Here is a 27,513-nt window from a genome sequence, read left to right as displayed (position 1 = left end):
GCTGGAGAGCAACACACTATAAAATCTTACATTCACTGGTCTACACCAACCACTGTGTCCGGGTGCCACTGCACCAGCTTCACCTTTGATAGCTGTGCCCCTGTGGAGTTTTGCATTCAGGACAGAAGTCTATCTTCATCATTCTCCGGAGCCATATTGCTTCATAGCCCTGCCGCATATTTTGACGGTTATTCATCGCAGTCGATTTTACAGGTGGCAAACTGCTTTCAGTTTGTTTTTGTCATACGAGGATTCGGTGCATGGAAAACTATTTTCCAGCATACAAAATGCGTGTCTCCTTGAGCGTGAAAGCTGGTCTTACTTTTAACAGATGGGGTTTTCATGAAAAACAAATGTGTTTTTTATGTGGCCGCGCTGCGGCACTCTACAGCCCTGCCCCCTAAAGGCGAATCACTGTACAGCACCCGTGCACAACCACCTAAGGCAGACGAGAAAGGTTGTATAACACAGTGGTCCGTCAGCGTGTAGTTGAGGTATTGGGAAGTGCTTGCTATGGTTGTGTGCACGCTGTTGGGTGAGGGCACAGCTGGGTAGGACATGGGGTTCTGCGCCTGTTGAATGGCTGAAGTGCCATGGCAGCTGCGTGCAGATCTGTGTTCATGGGATTGGGACATGGGTCGTATATGTGGGCGGGGAGGGGGGGGTAGAATGGCATGGTAGTTGTGTGCAGGTGTCTAGGACTTGAGGTGTGCGTTAGGTTGTACGCGGGACACACTGCTCTGGCTCTTAGGCAGTGTGCCAGGGCAAGCGGATGTGTGCAGGGACACGGGCCGTGTAGCCAGAGTGACAGTGTACCATGGCAGCGGCTGCGTGCCAGTGCATGGGCTGTGCAACAAAGCACAGGTGTGCTTCACTGTGACAGGCGGGCGCTTCTGTGTAAGGACATGAGCGACCGCGTGTAGGGGCAAGGGCGTGTGTGCTAGGACATGAGCTGGGCGCCATAGGCAGGGCTGGTGCCGGGCTGTGTACCTGGGCTGAGCGCCAGACTGGGCCGGCGCATACCTCAGATATTCTTAAGAGCCGCATTCCTGCTGCGTCTTTCTTTCACTGGAATTCATTGAAGTGTATCCTACAGGTGAAACCTGCTTTATATCAGTTTATGAACTGGAATGATTCAGCGCCTGGAAAGATGAGTTACAATGTAATTTTTAACAAGCATTCGCCGCGCAGCAGTAAAAGTAACGCTGCGTGGCCGTAAAAGCGAAAGTCATCGCGATCGCTCTGAAAGCGAAAGTGATCGCAATCGCGATGACGCACTAAAGAGCGCGAGTTTTCAAAGTGCTGCTGAGGGCTAGCGGTTCGCGCGTGAACGCAAGCGCTAGGTCAGCCAGCAGCACTTTGAAAACTCACCCTTAAAATGCCTGAGCCAGCGCATGCGCTGGGCTCAGCAAGACCTAAAAAGGCAGAACAATGTGGGTGCTAGAACGCACCCTTGACGCAATCCCTTTTAAACCCAAAATGGTTCAGTAATTTCCCCCTGGACACACCAGCGTATATGTGCAAAGTTGCTCTTGTGAAGGCGCACTAAGAAAGATAACAAATTAGCCGGCATACCTAGATCCCGTGACACCTCGCACAGTTTGCCACAGGATACTAGTTCAAAAGCCGATTTTAAATCAACAGACTGCGTATATGCTGCCTTCCCCCAAGCACCACTGTCCACCAGTATATCAAAATAAATCTAAAAACGATCTACGGTACTAATATGGGCCCGAAAGCCAGCCTGCTGAGGTGTTAAGATGCTATTGTCATCAACCCATTCCTGGACCTTACCCAGAAGAAGGCGTGCCACTACCTTCTGAATGTAGTCGATTAGACTAATGGGCCGGTAATTCACAGGCTGTGATCTGTCCCCCTTCTTGAATAACGGAATGATCTCGGCCCCCTTCCACGAGTCAGGAATGGGGGCTCCTTGCACCAGACCATTTGCAAGCAGTGTAATGTACCTGGTCCACCTTTCCCCATCATGTAGAAAAACATCTGAGGGAATACTGTCAATACCCGGAGCTCTATCCCCAGTGATTGCATTAAGGGCAGCCGTGACTTCCGAGGATTCAAATACCAGATTTGACGTCTGAAAGGGTATGCTCAATGGAGGTTGAGAGATCCCTGCATCATAATCTGAGTACTGTTGAGAAAAATGTTTTACCCTGTGATCAGGGGCTACATGATTTTCCGGTCGCGCGGATTGTGCCCCGGTGTCCCACTTTATGAGGGCCCAGAAGTGTTGAAGATTACTTATTGTGCATGCTAACCGCAGTTGTTGCCACCTTTGCTCGTCCCATTCTCTTTTAGCTTTGCTCTGCGCGGTTCTCTAAGCATGCCTAGCTTCCCTAATAGAATACAAGTTACGTGTTTTAATAGCTACCCCTAGAGATTTACGGCCTTAACTGCATTCTTTATTATACCAGGTTTGCCTCTTGTTTGATAGAACCTTTGCTTCTGCAGGGTTTCTGGAAATTAGTTTGTACTTTATCAAAAAGTGAGGCATGGATGGTGGTAATTAGGCTTATTGGTTGGTCGATATCACGAAGGCCCTCTAACGCAATGATCGCCTCATCAACATCTCTGCTAATAGAGGACATTGCCTTCGGGTCACCAATTATATTGGACCATTTGAGTCTCCTCATGTCATTACTGACCGTTAGGTCTCTGGTGGTCATCAACCTAACTGGGCGTACAGGAACATCTGTTGGCAAAAGGGTGAGAGTTGCAGAGAGTGGATCACTCTCATCCCGTTCTATGACGGCTATATTGATTAGGGTATGCCAACGAGGTAGATCAATGAGAAGGTAATCAATACGGCTGGTGTGAAACCCGTTGCTAAATGTATTAGTCCCTTTTCTGTCTGAATTGGTTCTACCGTTGGCTTTCCCGAGGCCTCTCTTAACACAGTGCCTTCAAGTGGATTCCTGCTTAGTCCAACGTTTGATTGGATCAAGCTCTAATTTAGGAATGCCCCAGGCTGTGTCCTCATCCTCTGCTAGGCCGCTCTCATCCCTGTCCATTGGCTCGAAGGTAGTGTTAAAATCATCTGCTATGATAACCAAAGATTCACCTGATCTTACACCCAGGAGCTCATCTTAAGCCTCTACAGTGGTGGATTAACTCCCTCCTCTAGCCCCTCTTACATTTACATGATAAATGTCAAGGATGCTAGATGAGCTATACATCAGTGGGTGGCAAGAATGTCAGGGTTGCCCGATGGTAGCTCCCGGACAGAGGGGCACATACCTTGACGACTCCACGTCATTAAACCCCCTGAAGGGCAGCCCTTATGTCTAGCTACAGCAGGAGCATGAACATTAAGGTAGCCTGGGCAGTAGATCGGGTCAGTGGACCACGTTTCCGGAAATACAGATATCATACTGTTCTACAAAATTGTTCCAGGACTCGGAAACGGTTTGAGACCCAAGCCCTGCGATATTCCATGATATAAAAGACGTTTGGTGTAATACAGGTGGGGGAGCTGGCAGGGTACCTGTTCCATTTGTTGGGTTCCCCAATGAGGGCCTCGCCTCTAAATGCCCACAGAATCCACGAGCAAGTAAGTTAGATACATACTCTTGGTCGTGGGCTGTACCATCTAATTGAGAGGCAGAGTTCCTGTCCAGGGAAGGGCAGGCGCACACACACACACACACACACACACACACACACACACACACACACACACACGCAGGCACACACGCAGACACACACGCAGACACAAACACACGCAGACACACATACACACAAATATTAAATAAAAACTTCCTTTGGAAGAACATTTTAGCACAGTTAAATAATGGAAGGTGGTCTACCCATCACAAACAACATTAATAAAAGGAAGTAACATGTTCACCTAATGGATTAAGTCTTTTACAGATCGGTTACGTGAACCTTTCCTAAAGCACCCATCCATACAGTGGGTCGCAGAGAGACAGGAAATCACTAAGACAGATTGGAAAACAGCCTTAGCAAGGACTTTAAAAGTGTAAGGAATAATACGTAAAAATGGAAAGCACAGTGAATTATGAAGCTGCTTCACAAATCATTTAAGCCCACACACCTTTCAGCAATGTGAAAGGGGCACCCACTCATCTAGTAAAGTGGGCAATAGAACACTGAGTAAAAACCTTACCACCAAGCCTGAAACAAAGATCAACCTAGAATAAAAGATTTGCGAACATTCGAGCCGAAAATTGTCAATTCTATTAAGGAAACTGAGGAGAGGATTATGCTCCGCTTTCTTTGTAGCTCGCAGCCAAGTTAAATGCTCTATTTACCTTATAGTGTTTAAGTGTTCTGTGTATGTAGTGATCGCTGGATGCGCTGTACCTGTCTAGAGCCAGCAAAAGCTCTTAGCTGTATTGCAGATTTCCTCCGTACTTCCTCCTCTGGTGTGCGTGCTCAGTGAGTGCACTTGCGGCGTTCGCCGCACCATTGTTAACTGCCGCGGAGCCCCCCCTTCCCTCTCATCAAGCCCGTGAACAGCTACAATTGCTTCTAGAGCAGGACGCGTATAGCCCAATTAGGCTCGTTTAGGGCTACGCAACTTCTTTCTTCAATTTTTCCTCCTCGTCCCACGTTCTTTCAACGCCGGACTCCACACAATTACCAACTCTCGTTGGGTGGTACTCACGCCTGCTCTGGCTGACAGAACCAGTTTGGTTCAAGGTACAATAAAAGCAAAAGCTAACTGTCCTTTGTAGGCAGAGGTTATGCAGACGATCCTCTTCCTTATTAAGTTGAAAAGGATAAAATGGGGGCAATGAACTAATTTGGAAATTAATATCAGACTTGAGCAAAAATCTGAGTTTCACTCAGTAACTCTTTTGTTAGAAAACTGTATAAAAAGACAAAGAAGATGGCAGAGCCTCCAGTTCACTCGCCTTTCTAGCAAAATAGTGGCTGAAAGAAACAATGTTTTCCATGTCAAAAACTTGAGAAAAGAACATTAACAGGCACAAAAAGATAATTTATCAAGATCTTGAGCCCAATTGCAGCCCAGCAGAAGTAGTGGGAGGGAACCTATTCTGAAATCCTTTCAGGAGTCTACCAACTATAGGCTGCATAAACAAAGAACTCTGATCTAATGAAAAGCAGAAACTACCACCAAATAACCTCTTAAAATTCCAATACCAGCTCTTTTTTTAGTTAAAGAAACAGCAAACCGAAAGATAGGCACAGTCCGAGCCACACACTGCAAAACAGAACTAGAAAGGAAATTACCTGCAAAACTCTTCCACCTCCAGGAATATACAGCTCTAGTAGAAGGTCAACTTGCAGTCAACAAAACTAGTGACACCCATTAGGAAAGCTTTACAAAGAAACAGTTAGCCTCTCAACTTCTAGGCTGTCACTGTGCTAGGATGATATAGGGAGACTTAGGCTTAGTGAAAATTTACTGCCATCTGAAAAATGCCCAACAACCTGCTCGGCTGCGTTTGGAAGTGGCAGCATTGGAAACATTTGATTCAAAATTGACTCTATAAACTAAATAGGTTCACAAGAAAACAGGTGACTTCAGATTCACGGAAAAACACTAGTGCAAAAACGTGCTTGTGTTTGAAAGATAAAAGAACAATGAGAAAGAGCCATCAATAATTAATCATGTAGGTAAGGATAAGGAAATCGTCCTGACAATAAAAAGTAGTCACAACATCCATTAATTTAAAGTGAATACCCCAGGTGCTGATAACAACCCGAAGGGAAGCACATTGAACTGTATAGGAATGCCCTATGCCATAAAGTCTGAGTGAGGAAATTTGCGTGTTCCTCTGCAATCTGGGTTTGAAAGTACGTATCCTGCAGGTCAGAAAACCCAAGTTAGTCATCCTGACTCCTGAACAGAGACCAGAACCTGCATTAAAGTGAGCATCTATATTTTCTGTTGTTTCAAAAGTGTTCAAACTAAAAAGATCCAAAATTAAATATAGCTAATCATTCGTTTTGGAAATAATGAAATAAGAATAACAGCCTTGACCGCTCTGTTCAAGAGGGCAGTCATATCCTTGCTTCAATGAGAAGAAATGTATTCCATTAAGATGTTTGCTTGGGGGTGAGATATATGGGAAAACGAAGGGTTTTCACAGAAGAAAAGGGAATAACCCTAATATATAATCCGAAGAACATACTGGTGTGAGGTTCTGTCTGGTGACTTTTGAAAGAACGCCATCCATTGTCCAACCAAAGTCTTATTTGAGAGTCCAGAAAACTTTATTCTGGTTTTGGGTTTGCCAGAGTGTTTATTCCACTTCTACTGGTTTGTGACAGGGAGTGCTCCCTCCAGCACGACCTAGACATGGTCCAGTAAGAGTCACAAGAAGATCTGTCTTCCTCTATCCGACAGCACTGAGATCATACGGTGCCACATAATGCAACCCTCCCCAAAAAGCACAAAGACTGGGGATACATGTCTATAACACATCTGGGGCCTACACAATGTAGAGTGTTGGTAGCGTGAGCACTTCGAGTCACATAGCCCACCAGAAAATGTAATTTATCAATAAACATTAAAATAAATAAAAACATTAACCAAAGAATTGGCTTTGAATCTACCTCAGAACAGGCATGAAAGCTAAGTAGCCAGAGATGGGTCACTTTGTATAGCTTGTTCTGACGTTGTAATAAATATTCTAGTAGATTTGAGTACAGCAGAGTACAGTGGCATCTAGAGTAATGATAGGCTATAGCAACTACATTTCTTTCAACCAGATTCACTCTGAGCCTGGAGGGGAGAATCATGTAAGATATCTTCAAGAGCTTCAATCCATTGGAAAAGGCAGTGAGGGAAAAGGAAGATCGGAAATTCATAACTGGAGAAAAACGTTCTGTACTACATGCTCAGCAGACATATACACTGCTAATCTTATGAGCATAGACACTGTTGGTGTAATCTTTCTGGTTCTCAAGAACAAGTGTAACAACAGAGACAGAAATTGTCCTTACTTTCCATACCAAGGCTCCAGATGAAAAACACCAGCTAAGGAATGAGCAAAATGTATGTTTGTTAAAAGGTAATCAAGATAGCTCTTTTTATGGTCTTCTGGCGCCGATACATAAATTAGCTAGGGAAGAAGGAATTCCATGACACCATAAACAGCTTAACCCCTTGAGTGCCCGCCCCTTTCCCCGCCCTGTGCCGGCCGTTGCATTAGCGGGCGGGGTTTATGACGAGCTGGTCTCGTCATGGGCACAGCGCAACCGCGGCCCATGACGAGACCAGCTCGTCATGGGCACTCAAGAGGTTAATTCAATCATTTGATCTTATGAATACCCCCTGATATGCTGTTAAGTTTTATAATACATTCCCGTGTTGCATTGTTTTTTTTTTTTTTAAGATCACCATTATAATTATGTACTGCACTAATGTTAATTCGTATGCACTGGAACTTGGATTTAATGTTTAATAAAGACTTTGAAAAATATGCAGTTGGTATTGTGTGCGTTCATCTATGTGACAAAGGGCCTCCAGACCTCACTAATATAATCCTATGGTCTGACAGGAACAGCTGTTTCCACCAACTCATCATCTACAGTTAAGTGGTGGGAGATGCATAGGCTATAGTCTGTCTTTCCAGTTCAAGCTGGTAGGTTGGTACAAACCTGTGCTCGCTAGAGGGTTTTTGGAAGTCTATCTGGGCTGTATTTACAAGAAAATATAAAAACATTTAAACCGGAATCCTTCACCATGGATATGTGATTGGAATGGAGCTGCAGTGCCTAAAATGTTCACCAAGAAAAAAAAGGAGGACTCATGAAGGTATACTAAGCACTTTCTAGGGAAGTGTAGAGGCCATACTATACAAAGCCATTAAAGAGCATGGCCTTGGCGTCACAGGGGAATGAAATCGCCTTGACCGTGTGTCAGCCTTAAAAGACAGGCTTAGAAGCTTTGAAATTATGGGCTAAGACTATCTTCAACGGCCTAACACTGATGGCCCTCGGTCTCATTAGAGAGCGCGTACAAGCCAGAATGTAATCTTAGGTAACAATTACGTGTCTTTTCTACTCTTCATTGGTTTATTTAGTATGCATTAGATGATATTCTGCTTGGGTCACACTTCCTTTTCAATCTAGTGCATGTTTCGTAGTCTCACTTCACATTTTTCAACAGCAATCGGGTGCTCCATCACAGGTACAGCCTATACAAATAGCATTGGATTTTTTCTTTCTTCTTTTTTACATTTTGACTGTTCTGTCTGGTATTGCTCTAATACTGCTGTAGTCCCTATCATGTATAAGGAGCATTATAAGTCTGATATTGTGGTCTCTCTCCAATTTACTTTAAAGTTCTGCTTTTACACCATCGACAGCATCAAATATATATAAATATATATTGATATTTATAAGATCTCTACATGAACTTGTACTGTCTCATGCCTTCGGGCAACATGTGTGTCTTAACACCATCTCTTCACTAAAAAATAGTGACAAACTAGCAATTGCCAACAAATAACTTGAAATTAGATGTCATCAAAAAACACCTGAAAGAGCCCAGCCAAAAATATAACTCACAACCCCTTAGAGCCCCTGCACCTCCACTCTACTTTTTGCTTGAAGAATCAGACCCCCCACCCCACACGAAATTAGACTCTAGTTGTGCCTCAAGTGTGACCTTTTCCGCCAGGAAGCTATGCGGCGGGAAGAAAGGGAAGCTCTTTAAAAATCCCAGTTTGCTCTGGCTTTCCCTTTCTTCTGTGCGAAAAAGACGGAGAGGATAGCATAGCAGCTGGCGGGTGAAAAAGGGGACAACTGAGGAGAACTTTCAGAAGTGAAGGGGTATAAGCACAGTCAGCTAAATAAATTGAGGGGTTATCTGAAAAAGAAGGAGCAAGCAAACGATATTTGAGAATACACTGCGGGCAGTGGCAGGGCCGGCTTTAGGGCGGTGCGACCAGTGCCACCGCACCAGGTGCTGGCTTCCTGGGAGCGCCGCGTTTGAAAGTTTATTAAGCTTTTGAAGCACCTGTTGCAGCGTTTCTTTCCACCTGCAAATACCAGGCCTCACATAAATATCAAGAAAACTCGTGTGATTAATTATCTTCCTAGAGAGAGATCAGCGTTTTGTATAGTGGAGGTTTTGACTTAGGTGAAGTTAGTGCAGAGGGTTAATATGCCTTCTGCAAAGAACTTGTATCAAGTAGATTACAGAGTGCATATGATGTAAACAGGTCAGCAGATTACTGCTTTCAAAAGAGACATCCTTTTGTTATTTGCAATTTATACCTTAAAGTCCTAATATACAACAGTGAGCTATTAACTTTCATCCCAGAACTGCATACACACTGCAAAGTATACATTATTAGAACATTGATTAATGTTGCAAAAAGGGTTAATTTGGCTAGAAATCGATTCTTATTAGTAAGAGAACTCCCAACTATGCTGTTTCTTTTTCAACTCTGCGTTTGTGCTTCTCCACACTAAGCACTCTTAAACTATACTGCCTACCAGTATGGGTGACATGTGACTCCTACACTTTTAGTCCTTTGGCTTAAGTAACATTTCCTATACACTGATTTACACTTGTATGATTGATTGTCTCTGTGTAATGTGTGTGTGATGCAAAGTGCTCGGACACCCTACACTGGTATGAGTGGCGCTATATAACTAATTCAATGCACCTGAGAGAGTGTGGTTATGGTGACTTGGTCACTGTTAAAGGGTGCTAGTGAGAGAATCCGTGGTGGAGGTGGTCATTGGGGGGGTGGCCAACAAACATTGTCGCACAGGGCGCCACCAGCACTAAAGCCGGCAGTGGGTTTAAAATAAAGCACCTGATGGATGAGATGGGGATCATCTGATGAGAGTCGGAGGTGGGTAGGTTTCCCAAGAAAGCCAAAGCTTTCGAGAATGACACAGGTCGGTGGAAGGGGCCTGTTGTGTGAGGACAGAGCTACAGTGGCAGCGACTGGTATTTTAAATGGGGGAGGCGTATCCCATAAAAGCAAGAGAATGAATTAGAGGAGATGAACAAGGGGACATTTAAGATGAAAGGTGGCGTGACCACCTGAAAAAAGAGAAAATGTAAAGAGACAAATGGGGCATCGGAGGGGACATGGGGCTAAGTAAGTACGGGCTAGGGACATCAGAGGGTAGAGGTAGGAGAGTATCTCGTCATCCAAAGAGTGTTATCTAAAGCGGGGGCGGCAGCTGAATAGAAAAATAATTTTGAGGGGACAGTGGTATTTTTAAGTCGTGTTTTTTTTTTTTTAGCAGCTAATGTAAAGTTTACCATAATGTGACTAATTTTTTTGTAACAAAGTTAAACAATGAAAGGCTCAACAAACAATCATAAGAATTCAGATCGCATACTTGGTGGAAGAATGGATTTATCAAAATACTTAAACACAGTATAGACCTTACTAGGGCACACTGGAAGGGGAAGAATAATGTGCACGGAGTTAAAAATGCGCATTTACCAGAAAACACAATGTAGCTAACAATATAAGCATTCAAACACGACTAAGACATGACATCCCATGGCTTGGTGAACGTTTCTCATTCATTTCTATGATGTAAGATCACACTTTGAATTGCTTCCAGAATGCTTGTGTCTGATATCAAGCATTTCTCAGAAACGAGGCCTATTCCAGATTGTCAAGTACGCTTTTTGCTGTCATACACATGCTCAGTCACACTTTTTGGTACTTCTTTGTTGTTTAAACCCGATAAGTGCTACTCTCCAAACAAAAGTGCTTCAACACCCAATCAGGGGCGCTATATAAATGCAAACCTTTTTCCCTCTTCTATCTCTCTGCTATCCTTCTGAATCCAAATAACTGACTAACCTATCCACCACTCAAATTACTTTCAGATTTTCACAATACTAATTCAACACTAATCCTTCTTGGGTTCCGGAGAAGTGCGCTACTCGCCGAAAAAGCGCTTCGAAGCGCTATATAAATGCAATTACAATACAATACAATACCTTCAGTGTGGTTGGATTTGGCCAACTTCTACAAGCCCTTGATGGAAAGTGTTACAGTGGTTAAAGTGTTTTCATGGGTTTCTGAATATTGTTAAGGAGGCTAATGGGCAGAGAGTTGCCTCCATTCAGGTGGGTGAGGACCAGGGCTTCGACTGACACCGACATCTGGAAGGAAGGATGTCTGGAGGCAGAGCTCTTACCATACTGGGACAGGCCCATATCCAGTTACCTGCCACAGATGCAGAAATTACTAGATTCCCCAAACAGTGAATGTTACTGACATCCTACAATAATCACAAACGGGGAAATTATGTTTTTATTTCTGCATGTCAAAGACTCTCTGCCTTCGGGGAGGGACACTTACAGCCAGCCCTTCACCTCCTTTTATAGCAAACTAATGCAAATTCACATAACTTTCTGGGGAAAATAACTGTAGTTTTCAGCTAAATAAAGTAAAACCATCTATTTTAGGTGTGGTTTATCTTTCATTTGCTGCCTTCTTCTGGATGCACACCCAGCACTCCCGCTAGGGAGTTCTGCACCCACAGAGTGCCACTAGTGTGTTGTGACAAAAGTATAATATGAAAATGGATTTCCATCCATGTAAAATTAGTGAATTCGCAAAGTCGTACACAGACTACTGTAAATATTGTCCCAAGAATGTAGTTGGCATTTCAGATGTGGCCAGAGGGCTAGACCCCTCAGGCCAGGCATGGAGCTTAAGAACCACCCACACTACTACATGCCAGAACACATATCCCCGCACTGGACGGAGGGATCAGGCAGAGAAGTCAAAAGAAGGAAGGATCATGGTTAGCCGGGGAATCGCAGGCATGTGTTTCCTGCTGCAATGCTGTGGAGGCATCCATAAGTGTGCGGCTGTGAGCAGTACAGAGATATGAACGAGAAGTGCCAAATGTCTGCCCCTCCCAATGCCCCTCACAATTTCTACTACAGCAGCTTAGAAATCTGTGCGCTATGAGGTGCACCAGACTGGTCATCACCAGTTGACACAACAGCTGGCTGTATCTGGTATTCATCAAAAAAGTGAGCCACGTAGTAGGAGTGGGAGCACCAGGGAACCCAAAGCACCCAAGTGAGGAAGCCAAGCCTTGGACTTGAGGTGAAGGAGCAGGCCTAAGGGAAGCTTTGAGCATAAAACACATGTGGGTACAGGGTGCCTCCCATATCAGAAATCGTGGCTACAGCAGGCCTGCTGACCACCATCATCAGTGACACTGTGGTCATATGTACATGGTTATATGTGCCTCCATCCAGTTGCCCAGGTTGAGGCTCTGTTGGCCAAAATCAAGTCGGTATCCCCTCTGGATCCTATGCCACCTAGGATTATGAAGGAGTTATCTCCTATCCTTGCAGATTCCTTGGCTATCATCTGCAACATATCATTAGTGACAGCCACCTTCCCGAAAAAAATGGAAGGTATCTCGTGTCAAGCCATTACTTAAGAAGGTATCTGCGGACCCTACTGAAGTTCTTAACTATAGACCCATCTCTCTTCTTCCCGGTTGGTCTAAAGTTATGGAATCCATCATAAATGGTCATCTGTCCAATTATTTAGAAGAAAATAAGCTCTTGGACTCTACACAGTCAGGGTTCCGGACATCACATAGCACGAGGCTGCTCTACTTGAAGTCACGGATTCCATCAGGCTGTAGCTCCATAAGGATTCTCCGGTTATGCTGGTGTTATTGGATCTGTCGGCAGCTTTTGACACCATCTCCCACTCTATACTGTTAAGTAGATTGCGGGAGGTGGGGGTCGGTGGCCTAGCTCTCAGGTGGTTTCAGAGCAATCTATCTGATAGATCACAATCTATCCAATTGGGGTCCTGCGTGTCATCTTCAGTACGGGTTGATAAGGGGGTCCCACAGGGCTCCATTTTAAGCCCCACATTATTTAATCTATATGTGGCCCCCCTAGCATCTGTCATTAGAAACTGTGGCTTTGAGGCCATCTCCTACGCTGATGACACACAGTTGATTATAAATCTTGGAAAGGATCCTGCAGTTACGAAAGTCAAGTTTGCAGCTTGTATGATTGATATTGCAGACTGGATGAGAAGTCATTTTTTACAACTGAACTCATCCAAGACTGAGATTCTTCTGTTCGGCAAAGCTGCGGATTTCTGGACCCCCGTTTGGTGGGCATCAAAATTGGGTCCAGCCCCTATTCCTAGAAGTTGTGCGAGAAATCTGGGGATCTTTTTAGACAATCAGCTCTCAATGGAGACCCAAGTTAAAACACTGGCGTAATCGTGTTTTGGTACCATGCCGATGTTAAGGCAGATTTTCCCTTGGATCCCGCTGAGTGCCAGAAAAACTCTTATCCAGGCCCTGCTAATGAATCGCCTGGATTACAGAAATTCCCTTTTCGAAATCAGGGAGGATCTTTTTTCCCCAACTGCAGGTGGTGCAAAATACAGCTGCCCGTCTTGCTCTTGATAAGCCTGCACGAACTCCCTCTCTGCCGCTTCTGCACCAACTACATTGGTTGCCAGTCAGAAAAAGGGCCACCTTCAAAATGTTATGTCTGGTCTTTAGAGCCCTACATGGACTGGGACCTGTCTATCTTGGGGATAAACTCAAATGGTATCAGCCCTTAAGACCGCTTAGATCTTGCAATCGCAAAATCTTGTGCGAATATAAAATCAGGAAAGCAAGGTCAGGGGGTCGTGCTTTTTCCTACGTAGCACCTAATCTATGGAATAGCCTCCCTGAATCTATTTGCCAATGTTCAAATTTGGCACGGTTTAAAAAGATGCTTAAAACTTGGCTTTTCTAACTGTTCTTTCCTTTCTCCGATCGCTGATCCTGTTTGCTAGCGCCGAGAGATCCCCTTTGGGGGATGATTCGCGCGCGATATGAGTGATCTAAATAAATAAAATAAATAAGAGGGAAGCTTTGAGCATCAAACACATGTGGGTACAGGGTGCCTCCCATATCAGAAACCGTGGCTACAGCAGGCCTGCTGACCACCATCATCAGTGACACTGTGGTCATATGTACATGGTTATATGTGCCTCCATCCCTTTACTAGCCCCTCAGAATGTTGGACTATATTTTGCATGGTGGCACAGTATCTGAAAGTGAATGAAAGGGTGAAATATTATTGCTCTGTAACCCAGATAACTTTCTTCTCCCAGGATCACTAGCATGACAACTGATGGCTTCCTTTCACCCAATGCGAGTCAGAGTTGCATTTTAGGATGTAGTCTTTTTTCCTTTAATTAATTTTCAGTAAAACAAGTCTCTGCACCTTTTAATGTTTTGTTTAATATACAGGTGGATCTGACAATAAAGAAAACGTGATAGTTACCTTTCAATAGTCTATCAACTAGTACAACTTAATACATGCAAGGGCATCAACAATAAATTGCAGAGGGAAGCAATTTGTCATCATTCAAAAATTGAGCCCTTCAAATGTTTTTCATTAGACGCACCCTTAGTTCCGCCTCTAGCCCTGCCTCCTTGCCACGCCCCCAGCTCGATCTGATGAGTACCTGCACTTTTTTTTCACCATTTAAAGAACTGATAATAACACATGATACAAAATGAACTTAAGGTATGTAAAGAGGAACTTACCAAGTGCCATCTGTTGCACTCAAGGAGCTTGTGGAGCGTGATCTCAGCTTCATGACAATGCTCATTTTGTGTTCGAATTCCAAAGGGTTTGGGCACTGAAAGTTTAACTTATCCTGCTGCTCGCATGTCACATGCTCCAGGGAGAGCAGAGAACACTGTCGATGTCTGACTGTGGCAGCCAGGTTCCGGCATGGCTCCAACCCACTTTGTCTGCCGAAAGATTCACTTCTAGGAGCGTTAGCCCATGCCGCTGCTGCGCTGTCGGGGCCCTGAGGCAGCGCCGGCTGCCCGGAAGTACAGCACATACAAACACTATAAAAAGTAGGGCGGGCGGCCTGCAGCTAAGTACAGCACATACACACAGTATAATAAAAAAAGAAATAGATTTTTTTTTGTATTTCTTTACCTTTGGTATAATCGCGGCACCTGCGCTCTACTGTAAAGCGCAGGTGCCGCGCTTATACCATTAATAGGAAAAGCAAGTGCGCGCGCGTCACGCCTGACTCTCGGCACAATCACAGCTCCACCCCCGGATTATTGGCGTCTATTACGCGCTTGGTGCCACAAAAATCTGTCAGGAATGGGACTGTCTCAAATGAAAATATTGGCAACATCCCTGCAGAGATGTAAACGTTTGGGTGTACGGATGAGGCCACAAGGCAACCGGGGGGCATCCTATACGGTCACTGTTTTAAGAACACTGTAGCCAAGGAGGGTCACTTCCCCTTACCTTTGAACAAAAATATTGGAGCCTACTTATGGTACAGTGGGCATGAGCTCCCACAGGGTCTGCTGCATAAGCAAGTTATTGGTTTATCAAAACAATAAAGTTTAGTTTCTGTTGTTTATTGCTTTTCGCTATTATGTTACTGCTCTATTGTAGAACCAAGTAGTTTCAATCAATCAATCAGGTGCTTGTTAAGCGTGACTACTCACCCGTGAGGGTCTCACGGCGCTGGGGGTGGGGGGGGGGGGGGTGGGGGGGGGCCTTCGGGGGGTCGCAGGTTGCAGTCTGGAGAGGGAGCGGCCTCCCGATCTGGTCTTTCTGGTGCGGGGGACCACGGCATAGGAGAGCTGGGCTGATCGTAGGGTCCTTTGGAGTGCGTGAAATTTGAGTCGGATGTTCAGGTTTGCTGGTCCGGAGTCGTAGAGGGGCCTTGTGAGCGTGGGTTAGCATCTTGAAGGTGACTCTAGCTTGGATGGGGAGCCAGTGGAGTGTGCGCAGGTGCTGGGAGATGTGGCAGTGTCTTGGCAGGTTGAGGACCAGTCTTGTGGCGGCGTTTTAGATGTTCTGTAGCATGCAGTGAGGTTTTTATTTATTCCGGCACAGAGTGTGTTGCCGTAGTAGAGTCTGCTGGTGACCAGGGCGTGAGTAACGGTCTTTCTATGGTTGAGGGGGATCCATTTGAAGGTCTTACGTAGGAGGCGGAGGGTGTGGAAGCAGGAGGACGAGACAGTTGATATGGCGGTCCATTTTGAGCTCTGAGGCCAGAATGATTCCCAGGTTGCGTGCATGGCCCTTGGGGGTGGGCGGGCATCCGAGGGCGGAGGGTCACCAGATGTCGTTCCAGGCGTCGGGGTTTGGGCCCATGATGAGTACTTCCGTTTTCTTGAGGTTTAGTTGTAGGCAGCTGTTTTTCATCCTTTTGGCGACGGCTTCCATGCCTTCTCGAATGTTGTATCTGGCGGTGTTGGGTTCGTTGGATAGGGAGAGGATGAGTTGGGTGTCATCTGCGTATGACACAATGTTGAGTCCGTAGGTTCTGACGATGGGGGCGAGTGGAGCCATGTAGACGTTGAAGAGCATAGTGCTGAAGGATGACCCCTGGGGGATTCCGCAGGTGGTAGGTGTAGGGTCCGAGAGGAAAGGAGGGGGTCTGACCCGCTGCGTTCTGCCAGAGAGGAAGGAGCGGATCCAGTCGAGGGCCTAGTCTTGGATCCCTGGATCGTGGAGTCTGCGTATTAGGGTGAGAGACTGTGTCGAACGCCGCTGAGAGGTCGAAGAGGATTAGGGCTGCTGTTTCTCCTTTGTCCAGTAGGGTGCGGATGTCGTCTGTTGCGGCGAGAAGGGCAGTCTCCGTACTGTGATTTTTTCTGAAGCTGGATTGGAAGGAGTCGAGGATGTTGTGCTCTTCGATGAATGTGGCGAGTTGGCTGTTGATGGTTTTCTGTGTGACTTTCGATGGGAACGGGAGCAGGGAGATGGGTCTGCAGTTTGAGGTCGGTGGGTTCCGCTTCAGGAGGGGGTTGATCTCGGCGTGTTTCCAGTCATCTGGGAACAAGGGGGTTGCCAGGGAGCGGTTGATGGTGTGGCAGAGCATGGGTGCGATGGTGGCGGCGGCTATGTTGAAAATGTGGTGGGGGCAGGGGTCTGTGGGAGCCCCGAACCGGAAGTTTGGTTCTAATGTTGAAGATTTCCTAGCTTGAATAGATTGTTTCATATCGGCATTCAAAGGTACTACTATACACAATAATTGGGTGGTTAAGTATTGAGGCATGGGTGCACACCACAGTACCCGTATGTGGTAAATCAGAGATTGTGAACAATAGTTATTTTCCTGACAGTGAGGCAGACTGTGGTGAAGCTGAGACACTGTGGTGAAGCTGAGACACTGTGATGCATGACTAATGTGACACTACTATGGCCAGTGATGATTTAAATATTACATGATATTTTAATTATATCCATGTGAGGGGGGTTGAACAATTACTCTAAGAGGGCTAGAGTGGGTGCCTACTTGCACAGGCACGGAATTCAGGAGGCTGGGCTACAGGAGACATGCTTACTTACTGCTGAGGCATCAAAAATTCAGCGCAAATGGAGGGTGTGGTTCTTCCATGCCGGTTATGTATATCTGGGATGCACTATTTTATGGCGTGGTATTTCAATTGCATGTTTAGTACATTGGATCGTACATCGTCATCCCATACTTCTAAACAGCAGATATCTGCTTTGTTACTTCAAGTAATATCAACATTACATATGGTAGATGTGTGGGGAGAATGTAACCCCTCTCTACACAAATGAACTCTTTATGCACAGCGAAATAATACATTTTCTACAACAGACTATGTATTCATTACTAGGCCACATGCATAATATTTATTAAATTTAAAACATCTGGTAGGAGCCTGTGGGATCACTCCCCCGTTTATGCACAGTATAGTAAAGGCAAATAAAGAGCATGTATCCTCATTTTGAGGTTTACGGTGTCAGACCTGAAGCATACAGAGGGTTAATGATTCCTTAATTCATAATAGAATACTTATCATTAAATGAAACTGTAACCACCACTAGGGATAAGGAATGGGATACTCTTAAAGTTGAGGTAAGGGGGTTGGTGGGGGGTAAACACTGGTTCCAGAGTCACTTCTATGGAAAAAACTAGACGTAACTCATTAATGAGGAATATAAATTGGCTAGGATGAGGCTGGGGATGATGCCTGTATGGAAACAAATACCTGGAGGCTCTCTAAACAGAAATATTGGAAAAAACTGTGGAATAAACTACTACAAAATGCACAAGTTACTACTTGTGTAACAATATATCTGTAAGAGACATTAGTTAGTGATAGATTCCTTACCTTAGAATATCCCCAGGCGTCAGACTGGATCCGGAAAGTTTTCGTCAGCAGTACCCCTGCGTGTCGGCAGGCGTCGTTGTACGGCTTCGCGTACGTCATTGCCGAGATGACGTAGTTGGAGCTACTTAGACGCGCCCACGCGCGCCGGCGTCAGTTCTGTTCACGACTTTCTGCGCCAGGAACGCAGAGCCTTGCAAGATACTGACCACTGGTGCATTGAAACTAGGGCCCTGAAAGGGATGACCTTAACCCTAGAAATCAGTTCGCAGAACGGGGAGGATGGGTGGGGCGGGAAGGAATCGATCACTAACTAATGTCTCTTACAGATATATCGTTACACAAGTAACTTGTGCATGTGAAAGACACGTTAGTGATAGATTCCTTATCTTAGAAAAGATATCCCAGCAATACCAACCCCGGTGGTGGGTCTGCGAACCAAGATCGAACCAGAAAGTCACGGAGAACAGAACGGCCAAAGAAGCCGTCTCTCCGGACTTGACTGTCAAGGCAATAATGCTTAGTAAAAGTGTGCAGCGAGGCCCACATAGCTGCCTGACAGATGTCTTGCAGGGGGACACCACGTCCCAATGCAGTAGTAGCTGCTGTCGCCATGGTAAAATGGGCGCGCAACTCCACTGGGGGTTCCTTTTTAGCCAGAGAATAACATGCTTTGATACACAAGACGACCCAGCGGGAGATAGTCCTCTTATGTACAGCCCGGCCTTTCTTGGCGCCTACGTAGCCAACAAAGAGCTGGTCATCCACCCGGAACTGTTGTGTGCGATTCAAATAAAATGAAAGCGCACGTTTTGGGTCCAGACGATAGAGACTCTCTTCCTCTCTGGAAGGGTGCGGAGGCGGAAAAAAAGTGGCCAAGGTGATAGTTTGCCCAATGTGGAAGGCAGTGACAAGCTTTGGCAAGAAGGAAGGAGTGCGAAGCTCAACCTTATCCGGATGAACCGACAGAAAAGGAGGCTTATAGGAAAGAGCCTGGAGCTCACTCACGCACCTAGCGCAGGTGATGGCAACCAGGAAAGCAGTCTTCAAAGTTAATAAACGAAGAGGACAGTTGTGAAGTGGCTCAAAAGGAGCGCACATCATAAAAGTAAGAACCAGATTGAAGTCCCACTGCGGCATCACAAACTGAATAGGAGGGAAAAGGTGAGTAATGCCTTTGAGAAATCTATTAACAGGGGACCTGAAAAGAGAGGGCTGGTAAGGAAGCCTGAGAAAAGCTGAAAGTGCAGAAAGGTAGCCCTTAATAGTGCCCAGAGCAGAGCCCTGCCGGGCCAGAGAAAGGAGGAACAAAAGGACCTCTGAAAGAGGGACAGAAAGGGGATCCACAGCCTTTGTTGTGCACCATGCCACTAATTTGTTCCACCTGCCAGCGTATACCGATTTAGTGGAGGGACGCCTGGCTGCCAGAATGACATCACAGACTTCCGGAGGCAAGTCAAACGGAATCAACTGTCGCCGCTCAATCTCCACACATGTAGGTTGAGGCTGGACAAGTTCCAGTGGAGGACCGTCCCCTGTTGCTGCGACAGAAGATCCTCCCGAAGAGGCAGTCGGATCGAGGAATCTATGCTCATACCGAGTAGCTCGGGATACCCAACTCTTCAAGCCCAGTCCGGGGCCACAAGAACGACTTGGGCCCGGTCACGCCTCATCTTCTTCAGCACTATGGGTAGAAGTGGTATAGGCGGAAAGGCATACAATAGACCGCAGCTCCACTCGTGACGAAAAGAGTCGCTGAGCGAGTGCCGCCTTGGAAACTTCAATACGCAAAAGTGATGACATTGCACATTCTCTTCAGTGGCGAATAGATCTAACCAAGGCTCTCCCCACTGTTGAAAGAGACCTTGCACCATCTCAGAGTGAAGACGCCATTCGTGAGCCATCAGGCACCAGCGGCTGAGTCCGTCCACCCTGGCGTTCAAAGAACCTCCAGGTGTTGAACCGTCAAGGAAATGCCACCTGGCGGTGGTGTTGTCTGAACACCTGCACCACCCTTCCCTTGACAGAGGAAAGGAATTCCTTCAGTGCAAGAAGGATCACCCGAAGCTCCAGAAGGTTGATATGGAGCCGGGACTCCGCCGGAGACCAGAGGCCTCTGATCTCCGCCTCTCCCATGTGGCCACCCCATCCCAGAAGGGACTCATCAGTCACCACTGTGTGCTCCGGCTGGGGAAGGGAGAGGGATCTGCTGCTGACCCAATGCCGATTCGTGAGCCACCACTGCAACTGTTGTGCAGTGCCCTCCGAGATCTGGACACAGTCTGACAGGTTCCACTGATGCTGCGCCCACTGGAACTTCAGGTCCCACTGCAGTGCCCGCATATGCCATCTGGCATGGTTGGTTAGCAGGAGGCTATGAGGCCCAGCAGCCTCAAGGTCGTCCTGACCGAAACCCGGGACAAGGGCTGAAAGATCGGAATCATAGCCTGAATGTCCCGGACTCGCTGTTCGGGAGGATAAACCCGAAACTGCGCTGTGTCCAGAACCGCTCCGAAGAAGAGGAGCTTCTGAGAGGGAATCAGGTGCGACTTTGGCATGTTGATGGAGAACCCCAGCAAATGCAGGTGGTCGCCCGTAGTCTGGAGGTGGGAGACGACTGCCTGGGGCGAGCCCGCCTTCAACAACCAGTCGTCGAGCTAGGGGAAGACTGAAACCCCTGATCTGCGCAGATGAGCTGCGACCACCGCCATCACTTTTGTGAACACCCGAGGGGCGCTGGTAAGGCCAAAGGGGAGCACGGTGAACTAAAAATGCTCCTACCCTACTGTGAATCGCAGGTAACGCCCGTGGGCCGGCAGGATGGGGATATGAAAATACGCGTCCTGCAGCTCCAACGCTACCATCCAGTTTTGCGGGTTGAGGGCAGACAAGACCTGAGCAAGTGTGAGCATCTTGAACTTCTCCTTGCGGAGGAAGAGATTGACCTTCCGAAGGTCTAAAATGGGACGCAGGCCCTTGTCCTCCTTTGAAACCAAGAAGTAGTAGGAATAACAACCACAACCTACTTCTGACGTCGGAACGCGCTCGATGGCCCACTTGGCCAAGAGGGCCGTAACTTCCTGCTGGAGAAGTGCCAAGTGATCCCCCGACATGCGGTGATACTGAGGTGGCATGGCTGGGGGGTTGTCTCGAAGGGGAGGGAGTAACCCCTTTGGACAATTAGCAGAACCCATATGTCCGATGTGATGGTGCGCCGGTGGTGGAGGTGATGGCGAATCCTGCCATCCACTGGCATCTGGTGGGCCTGAAACACCGGACTAAAAAGGTTTGGAGGCAGGGTCAGTATGGGGGGGGGGGGGGGGGGGGGGGTGGATGAGCGACCTGCACGCTGGCCCCGTGACCCGCCTCTGCGGTTCCTACATTCGCGGCTGCGCTGAGACCGTTGCTGCGCAGGCCTCTGCAACGAACGTGCTTGGGCGCCCCTTCCTTGACCACAAAAGGTGCGAAAAGTATAAGCGGAAGGAGTGCGTGTGTCAAAAAGGCCTAAAGTCTTAGCCATAGCCCGCGAGTCCTTAAAACTCTCCAACGCACAATCCGCCTTATAGCCAAACAGGCGAGTGCCATCAAAGGGCATATCCAGCAATGTGTTCTAGACAACCCCAGAAAAGCAAATCATTCTCAGCCAGGCATAGCGCCACTGTCGTGGAAAACGCCCTGCCCAGCGAGTCAGCAGTGTCAAGACCACAACGGATCGTGAACTTGGCTGCGTCTCTCCCCTCAGCAATAGCTTGGGAGAGAACTGTCCGAGCCTCCACCGGACACTGAGGCAGCACTTGCGCAACCGTATCCCACACAGAATGGGAATAACGGCCCAAGAGACAAGCAGTGTTCACAGACCGCAGTACTGAACTGGCGGAAGAAATCTTGCCAAACTGCTCCAGTTTCTTGGATTCCCTGTCCGGTGGTGCAGAAGGGAACGCGATCGGGGACGCAGAGGCCTGGACAACCAAGCTCTCAGGGGTAGGGTGTTGTGAGAGGAAAATGGGGTCGCCCAGGGCCGGGAGATGGTGTTGGGCCACATTCTTATCCACAGGAGCCCCTGTGTTGGGCCTGGACCAGGTGCCCAAAAAAACGTCCAAGAGTGCATCATTAAAGAGCAGCAGCGGCTCTGTAGAAGAAGACGCTGGCCGAAGCACCTCTGTCAGGAGGTTAGTCCTGATGGCCACCGTAGGAAGCTCGAGGTGGAGAGCCTCGGCCGCCCTACGCAACACCATAGAGCAGGAACCACCCACCTCCGTAGCCACGGTAGAGGGAGACAGTGAGCCAGGTATAATCCTGGTCACCTGCATCCCCCAGATCCTCATCCCAGTCCGGGTCTAACTTGCATTGTGCTCCGAGAGGGTCCTCAGACACCTCCCAGTCCTCCCCGTCCTCCACAGCCTGCCGAACAGGTGGAACATAAGGAGGTGGGTGAAGAGAGGGAAAGAAATTCCCAAACAACGTCTGAATCGGCATCTGTCGACACCCTTCCGGCACCGTCTCCACATCAGGGAGGAGGCCAGGGTTGGCATCGGCAGGCGCGGTGGCCGACGCCGGTGGCGGCGCCGATGTTGGCACCATCGACGTCTATGTTGGTGGAGGTCGTACTGGGCCAACCAACATGGACGGGGTTCTATGCGTGGATCCATGGGGGTCTCTCGGCGTCGAGAGCGAAATAGTCGATGACGACGGGGCCGGAGCCGGCGAAGTCGAAGAACGAGTACCCCCAGGAGGGCCTGCGGGGCCTGAAGGCGCACCGGCGGGCCGGACGGTCCGAAGACAGATGTCATGGCTGACCGGAACTCCAGCTGGGCCGGTGCTTCTTCGACTTCTTGTGCTTCACCTTACCGGAATCTGAGTGCGAAGACTTCGAATGGTGGTGATGGCTTCGTGGCCCGTCTCTCGACCTCCCACGGGACCTGGAACGACGTGGAACAGACTCCCGGGCCTCTAGCCACTTTCGGACTGCTCCTGCAAAGTTTTCGGAGCCATGGCCATGGCAGCGCTACTGAGTCGTAATCGCGCCCCAGGCAGTAGAGACACTCACGGTGCGGATACGTCACCAACATCATGCGGGGACAGGCCATGCAAGACTTTAAACCGGGCATCCCTATGTAAGTATTCAAAAACAGAGACAAAAGTCCCAAAAACTCCGTTAAAAAATGACTGGGGGTATCGCTCTCTCCGGATCTGTGATTGCTGGCGCAGAAAAAGAAAGAACTGACGTCAGCGCGTCTAAGTACATCCAACGACGTCATCTCGGCGACTACGATGCCAACGACGTACGCGGAGCCGTACGATGACGCCTGCAGACGCGCAGTGGTACTGCTGACGAAAACTTTCCGGATCCAGTCTGACGCCTGGGGATATTCTAAGGTAAGGAATCTATCACTAACTTGTCTCTTTCAGATATGTAATTTCAGAAAGTACTGCATGAGGGAAGGGGATAAAGTTGGTAAATTGCTAGCTTGGCTCATAAAACGAGAACAAGCAAAGACATGATTAACAGTGATTAAGGATACAAGCGACACCCTTGTGTACATATACAAGAAGGTATAAGTGAAGTATTATAGACAATTATGTTAAAGCCCCCAGCAATTTAGTCACTATCAAGACATACCAGATTCTGGAGCCCCCAGAATTTGCGTAGGCTAACACATACACGGAGAGAGCAATTAGAAATCCCCATTACACAGGAAGAAAATACAGAAAATATTTAAGTGTTAAATACGAACAAGACTTCGGACACGGATGGACTGTCAGCTAAGTGGTACCAGGCCTACAATGATAAATTAGCTAACGGATCATTGCAAGTTTACCAGGAGGCCATAGAAAAGGGTCTCCTTCCACTCTATATCAGAGAAGCACCGTTGATTGTTCTGTTGAAACCATGGAAGGATCCACTAGACTACATACAAGCAATGCCACCACTACCAGAGATCCTAGAAAGCTTTGGAAAACAATCCGGGATCTGTATAAATAAACAATCATCATTGGCCTGGCTGTCTGATGTGCCATTAGGGAACCTTCCGAGTAAAGAGGTGCCCTGAGTGCTCAAGACTTTCAGCTATTTAGACTAGAGAATAGTAACACATTCTGAAAGTAAAAGTCAAATTTAATCCCACTCAATTTTTGAAGAGCCTACAGGCATTACTGACCTTTTGGATCTCACTCATTGTCAACAGCTGGCAGGATAGCCATAACAGGATGACGGACCTACCCAGGTATCCATACTTGTTACAATGCAGCCAATATACGATTCAGCAGGAATGCAGTCGACGGCTCAGGTCACTACTGAACACACTGATTTGAGGTGGGAACAGAGCCAGATTAAAAATCGATACACCAAGATGCATTTAGGAGAATGTAGGTCTCCAGGGCTCCAGACTCGGAAGCATATTATCTGGCATCACAATTACAGTTTATGGTGGCCTGGTTTGGTCAAGAATCCACTAGCGACTAAGAGATAATGGGTTGGACATTATATGCAGATGAAATGGTCTGGTTATGGTGGCCTGGTTTGGTCAAGAATCCACTAGCGACTAAGAGATAATGGGTTGGACATTATATGCAGATGAAATTGTCTGGTGTGTATTTAAGGACACTGAGCCTTCCCAAATGATCCCCTGTTTAATAAATGACTTGATAACAAGCTGAAAACAGTACTGGAGGAGCTGGGGTACTTGGATGCCTTATGCATGAGATCTACCTTTGTTGTCGCTTCCAGAATTTGCACATCTGAAAAAAACATGAACATGACCAGAGGAAAGGAGGGAGATAAAGTACGCTGGGAGAGTTGTGGGAGGTGGGTGCAGTCTTCATTTGAACAGGCTTGAACATGGTAGCTACAATATCATGCCATTCATAATACCTCCCTATAATTATGTGGTAACACATTAACTGTCCCACTGTATCCAACAAGGCTTACATGTGGCAGCAGAACAGGGATTACTTATTAACAGACTATACATCGCTATTAGAACGCATACATTTAAACATCCATCGGGCGCAGGAGTAAAATTGGAGACTGGCTGAGGGATGCAGTTCACAAATAACCAACAGAATGCTGCATGAACACTTCTTTTACATCTGGTACCTGTATAACACCTACGATGTTGCATAGAATCAATCCAGAAATAAAAGCTGTGTCCCCGAAATGTGGAGCTCCTGAAGCTACATATTTTCACCTAGTATGGGATTGTTCCGGATAGTGGAATAGTATGCTAAGGTTGTAGAAAGGTATAATCAACAGGTCTTAATCTCATTAATATTGATACAACATGTATGTGTGCTTGGCATAGACATCTTCAAATCTAAACAAAGAAAAAGAAAATGTAGGTAATTTACATGGTTTCTTTAAATTGGATGAACAGATATTTTTTTAGCTTAGTAATAGGGGTTCCTAAATACAAAAATGAATCTGATATTCTGGTGACTGGACATTGGTGAAAGTGATATGGGGAATGCTAGCAAGGTATTCAATCTTTTGCCCAGATGAAAGGCTACCCTAAAACAGCTGAGTATTCATACTGTAAAGTAAACTATACCAAATAGTGTTCTGGTGTATAATGGAGTGATTATTCTCACCCCCATTTACGGCATGAGATAATTGTTCTGAACCATAAATCTTTATCTGATAATACATGTTTTACATTGAAATGTAGAATTCAATACAAATGTGTAAGTAAAAAAGCTGGAGAAACCAATATTTTGAGAATAGTGCTACGATGCCCAGATCTCTGCCCAAAAAACTATAAAAGACCCAGAAAAGCACTAAAGTCTTGAAATGTTGGCATCAATGCACCACTCCACCTCCTTGAGGCTTACTTTTAAGGATAAATGTTATAGTTCCATCACCTAGAGGCTTCTTAGAACGGCACAGTATCAAAAAGGGCTTGAACACAAGGAGTACAGTGCTGTGTCTTGGCGTGTTCATAGATCAAGGTCTAAAGAGAAGTGTACATCATGCAAGGTCTAAAGAGGTGAATATTTTTAGCCATGGCAATGTAATTAGAATGTGTCCCTAAGTTTGAGACCCTGGAGAGCAATGTGATTGGCCCCTCAGTACAACTAGTCAAAAGGCACAAACCATAAAGAGAGACATATGACAAGGCAACAGTATTTGTGGAGCAGTTCTCAGACAAAAAGACATTGTTAAGCCATTTTAGAGGCTCGAAACCTGGAACACATTTCATACTTCCTAATCAACTTCCAGTATACACGCGGGTGGGTTCCTTCAGGGTCAGCAGGCATTCGATAGATGCATGCCAAATGAACAATTTTTTCTTGTGTACATCTCCAGCCATACATTTAAAAAAAGCCGATACACAGATTGAAGAAAAATCATTAAGGGCTAATCCAAAATATTACACTGACCTTTGGTGATCGTGGATCTGGAGGTCGGGCAAATAGTTCATCTTCTGCTAGTTGCACACCCGCAGGAACAGTCTCGGATGGTCGTGTACCATTATAGATATGGAACTTGCAGTGAGGGTTTAAGGCCATAGAAAGAAGCTCCAGAAGAGGAAACCAATCTTGGGAAAGTTTGGCTACACATAGCTCCACCAAGCGATGGGTGTTGTTAATAATACACCTCTGTTCAAAGAGATAAAATCCCTGTTCTTAAAAAATATTTTCAATTACATCAATTTTATTTGTTATATTTTGCATGGATTCACTCACGTACATAATAACAAGCAAATATAGCAATATAATGAAATGAATTATAATTGTTAACTGTAGACAGCAGAAGAAGAGCAATTGATTTTTAAAACAAATTTAGTCTTGTAAAAATGTAGCTTTGCAGTTAATTTGTAAGACCAAATAAATGTCATGGGGAAATAAAGAGCTACTCAGTAAGAAATGACAATGGCAAACTTTAGCATTTTGAAAATAGTTGGTTTCTCTCACTCCCAGGAAAGACTGTTCCACCAGTAGATTTGTAGAGTGCTTCTTGTCACCCATAAGGGTTTCCAGGCGCTGGCAGGGTCTAATGGATTAGCCAAATAGCCAGGGCTTCAGGGCCTTTCGGACCTCTGAAAGAGATGGGGAGATCCGTAGATGAAAGGGCAGCTCGTGTCACACCTTAGCTGCTAAGTAGGAAAAGGAGCGACATCTGCATCTGCTACGTCGGATGCAGAGGTGAAGGTTAGATAAAGGGATGCAGAGTTGTCTGGTGGGCTGTTGGAAGTTCAAGCAGTTGTTCAAGTAGGCGGGTTCTGCCGTTGTGTAGGGCCTGTATGCATGGGTCAGGAGCTTGAACTGGCATCTTTTCTGTACATCGACCCAGTGGAGTTCCTTAAGGTAGGGGGTAACGTGGGTTCGCCTAGGGAGATCCAGGACAAGTCTGGCTGTGGTGTTCTGTATGGTCTGTAGTCATCGTAGGAGGTGAGC

General features: G+C 46.5%; 1 protein-coding gene across 2 annotated transcripts in view; it reads right to left on the bottom strand.

Annotated features, from left to right (window-relative positions):
• Positions 1 to 27,513, bottom strand: part of USP9X (ubiquitin specific peptidase 9 X-linked) — a 1,605,828-nt gene that overhangs the window by 1,357,141 nt on the left and 221,174 nt on the right. For both annotated transcript variants that reach the window (XM_085622934.1, XM_085622935.1), the window contains exon 6: positions 26,497 to 26,715. In XM_085622934.1, the coding sequence (XP_085479060.1) occupies positions 26,497 to 26,715 (219 nt within the window). The remainder of the gene's footprint in view (positions 1 to 26,496; positions 26,716 to 27,513) is intronic.

Source organism: Triturus cristatus, chromosome 8 (assembly GCF_964204655.1).
Source record: "Triturus cristatus chromosome 8, aTriCri1.1, whole genome shotgun sequence".
Lineage (NCBI taxonomy): Eukaryota > Metazoa > Chordata > Amphibia > Caudata > Salamandridae > Triturus > Triturus cristatus.
This window is presented reverse-complemented; position numbering and strand designations above follow the sequence as displayed.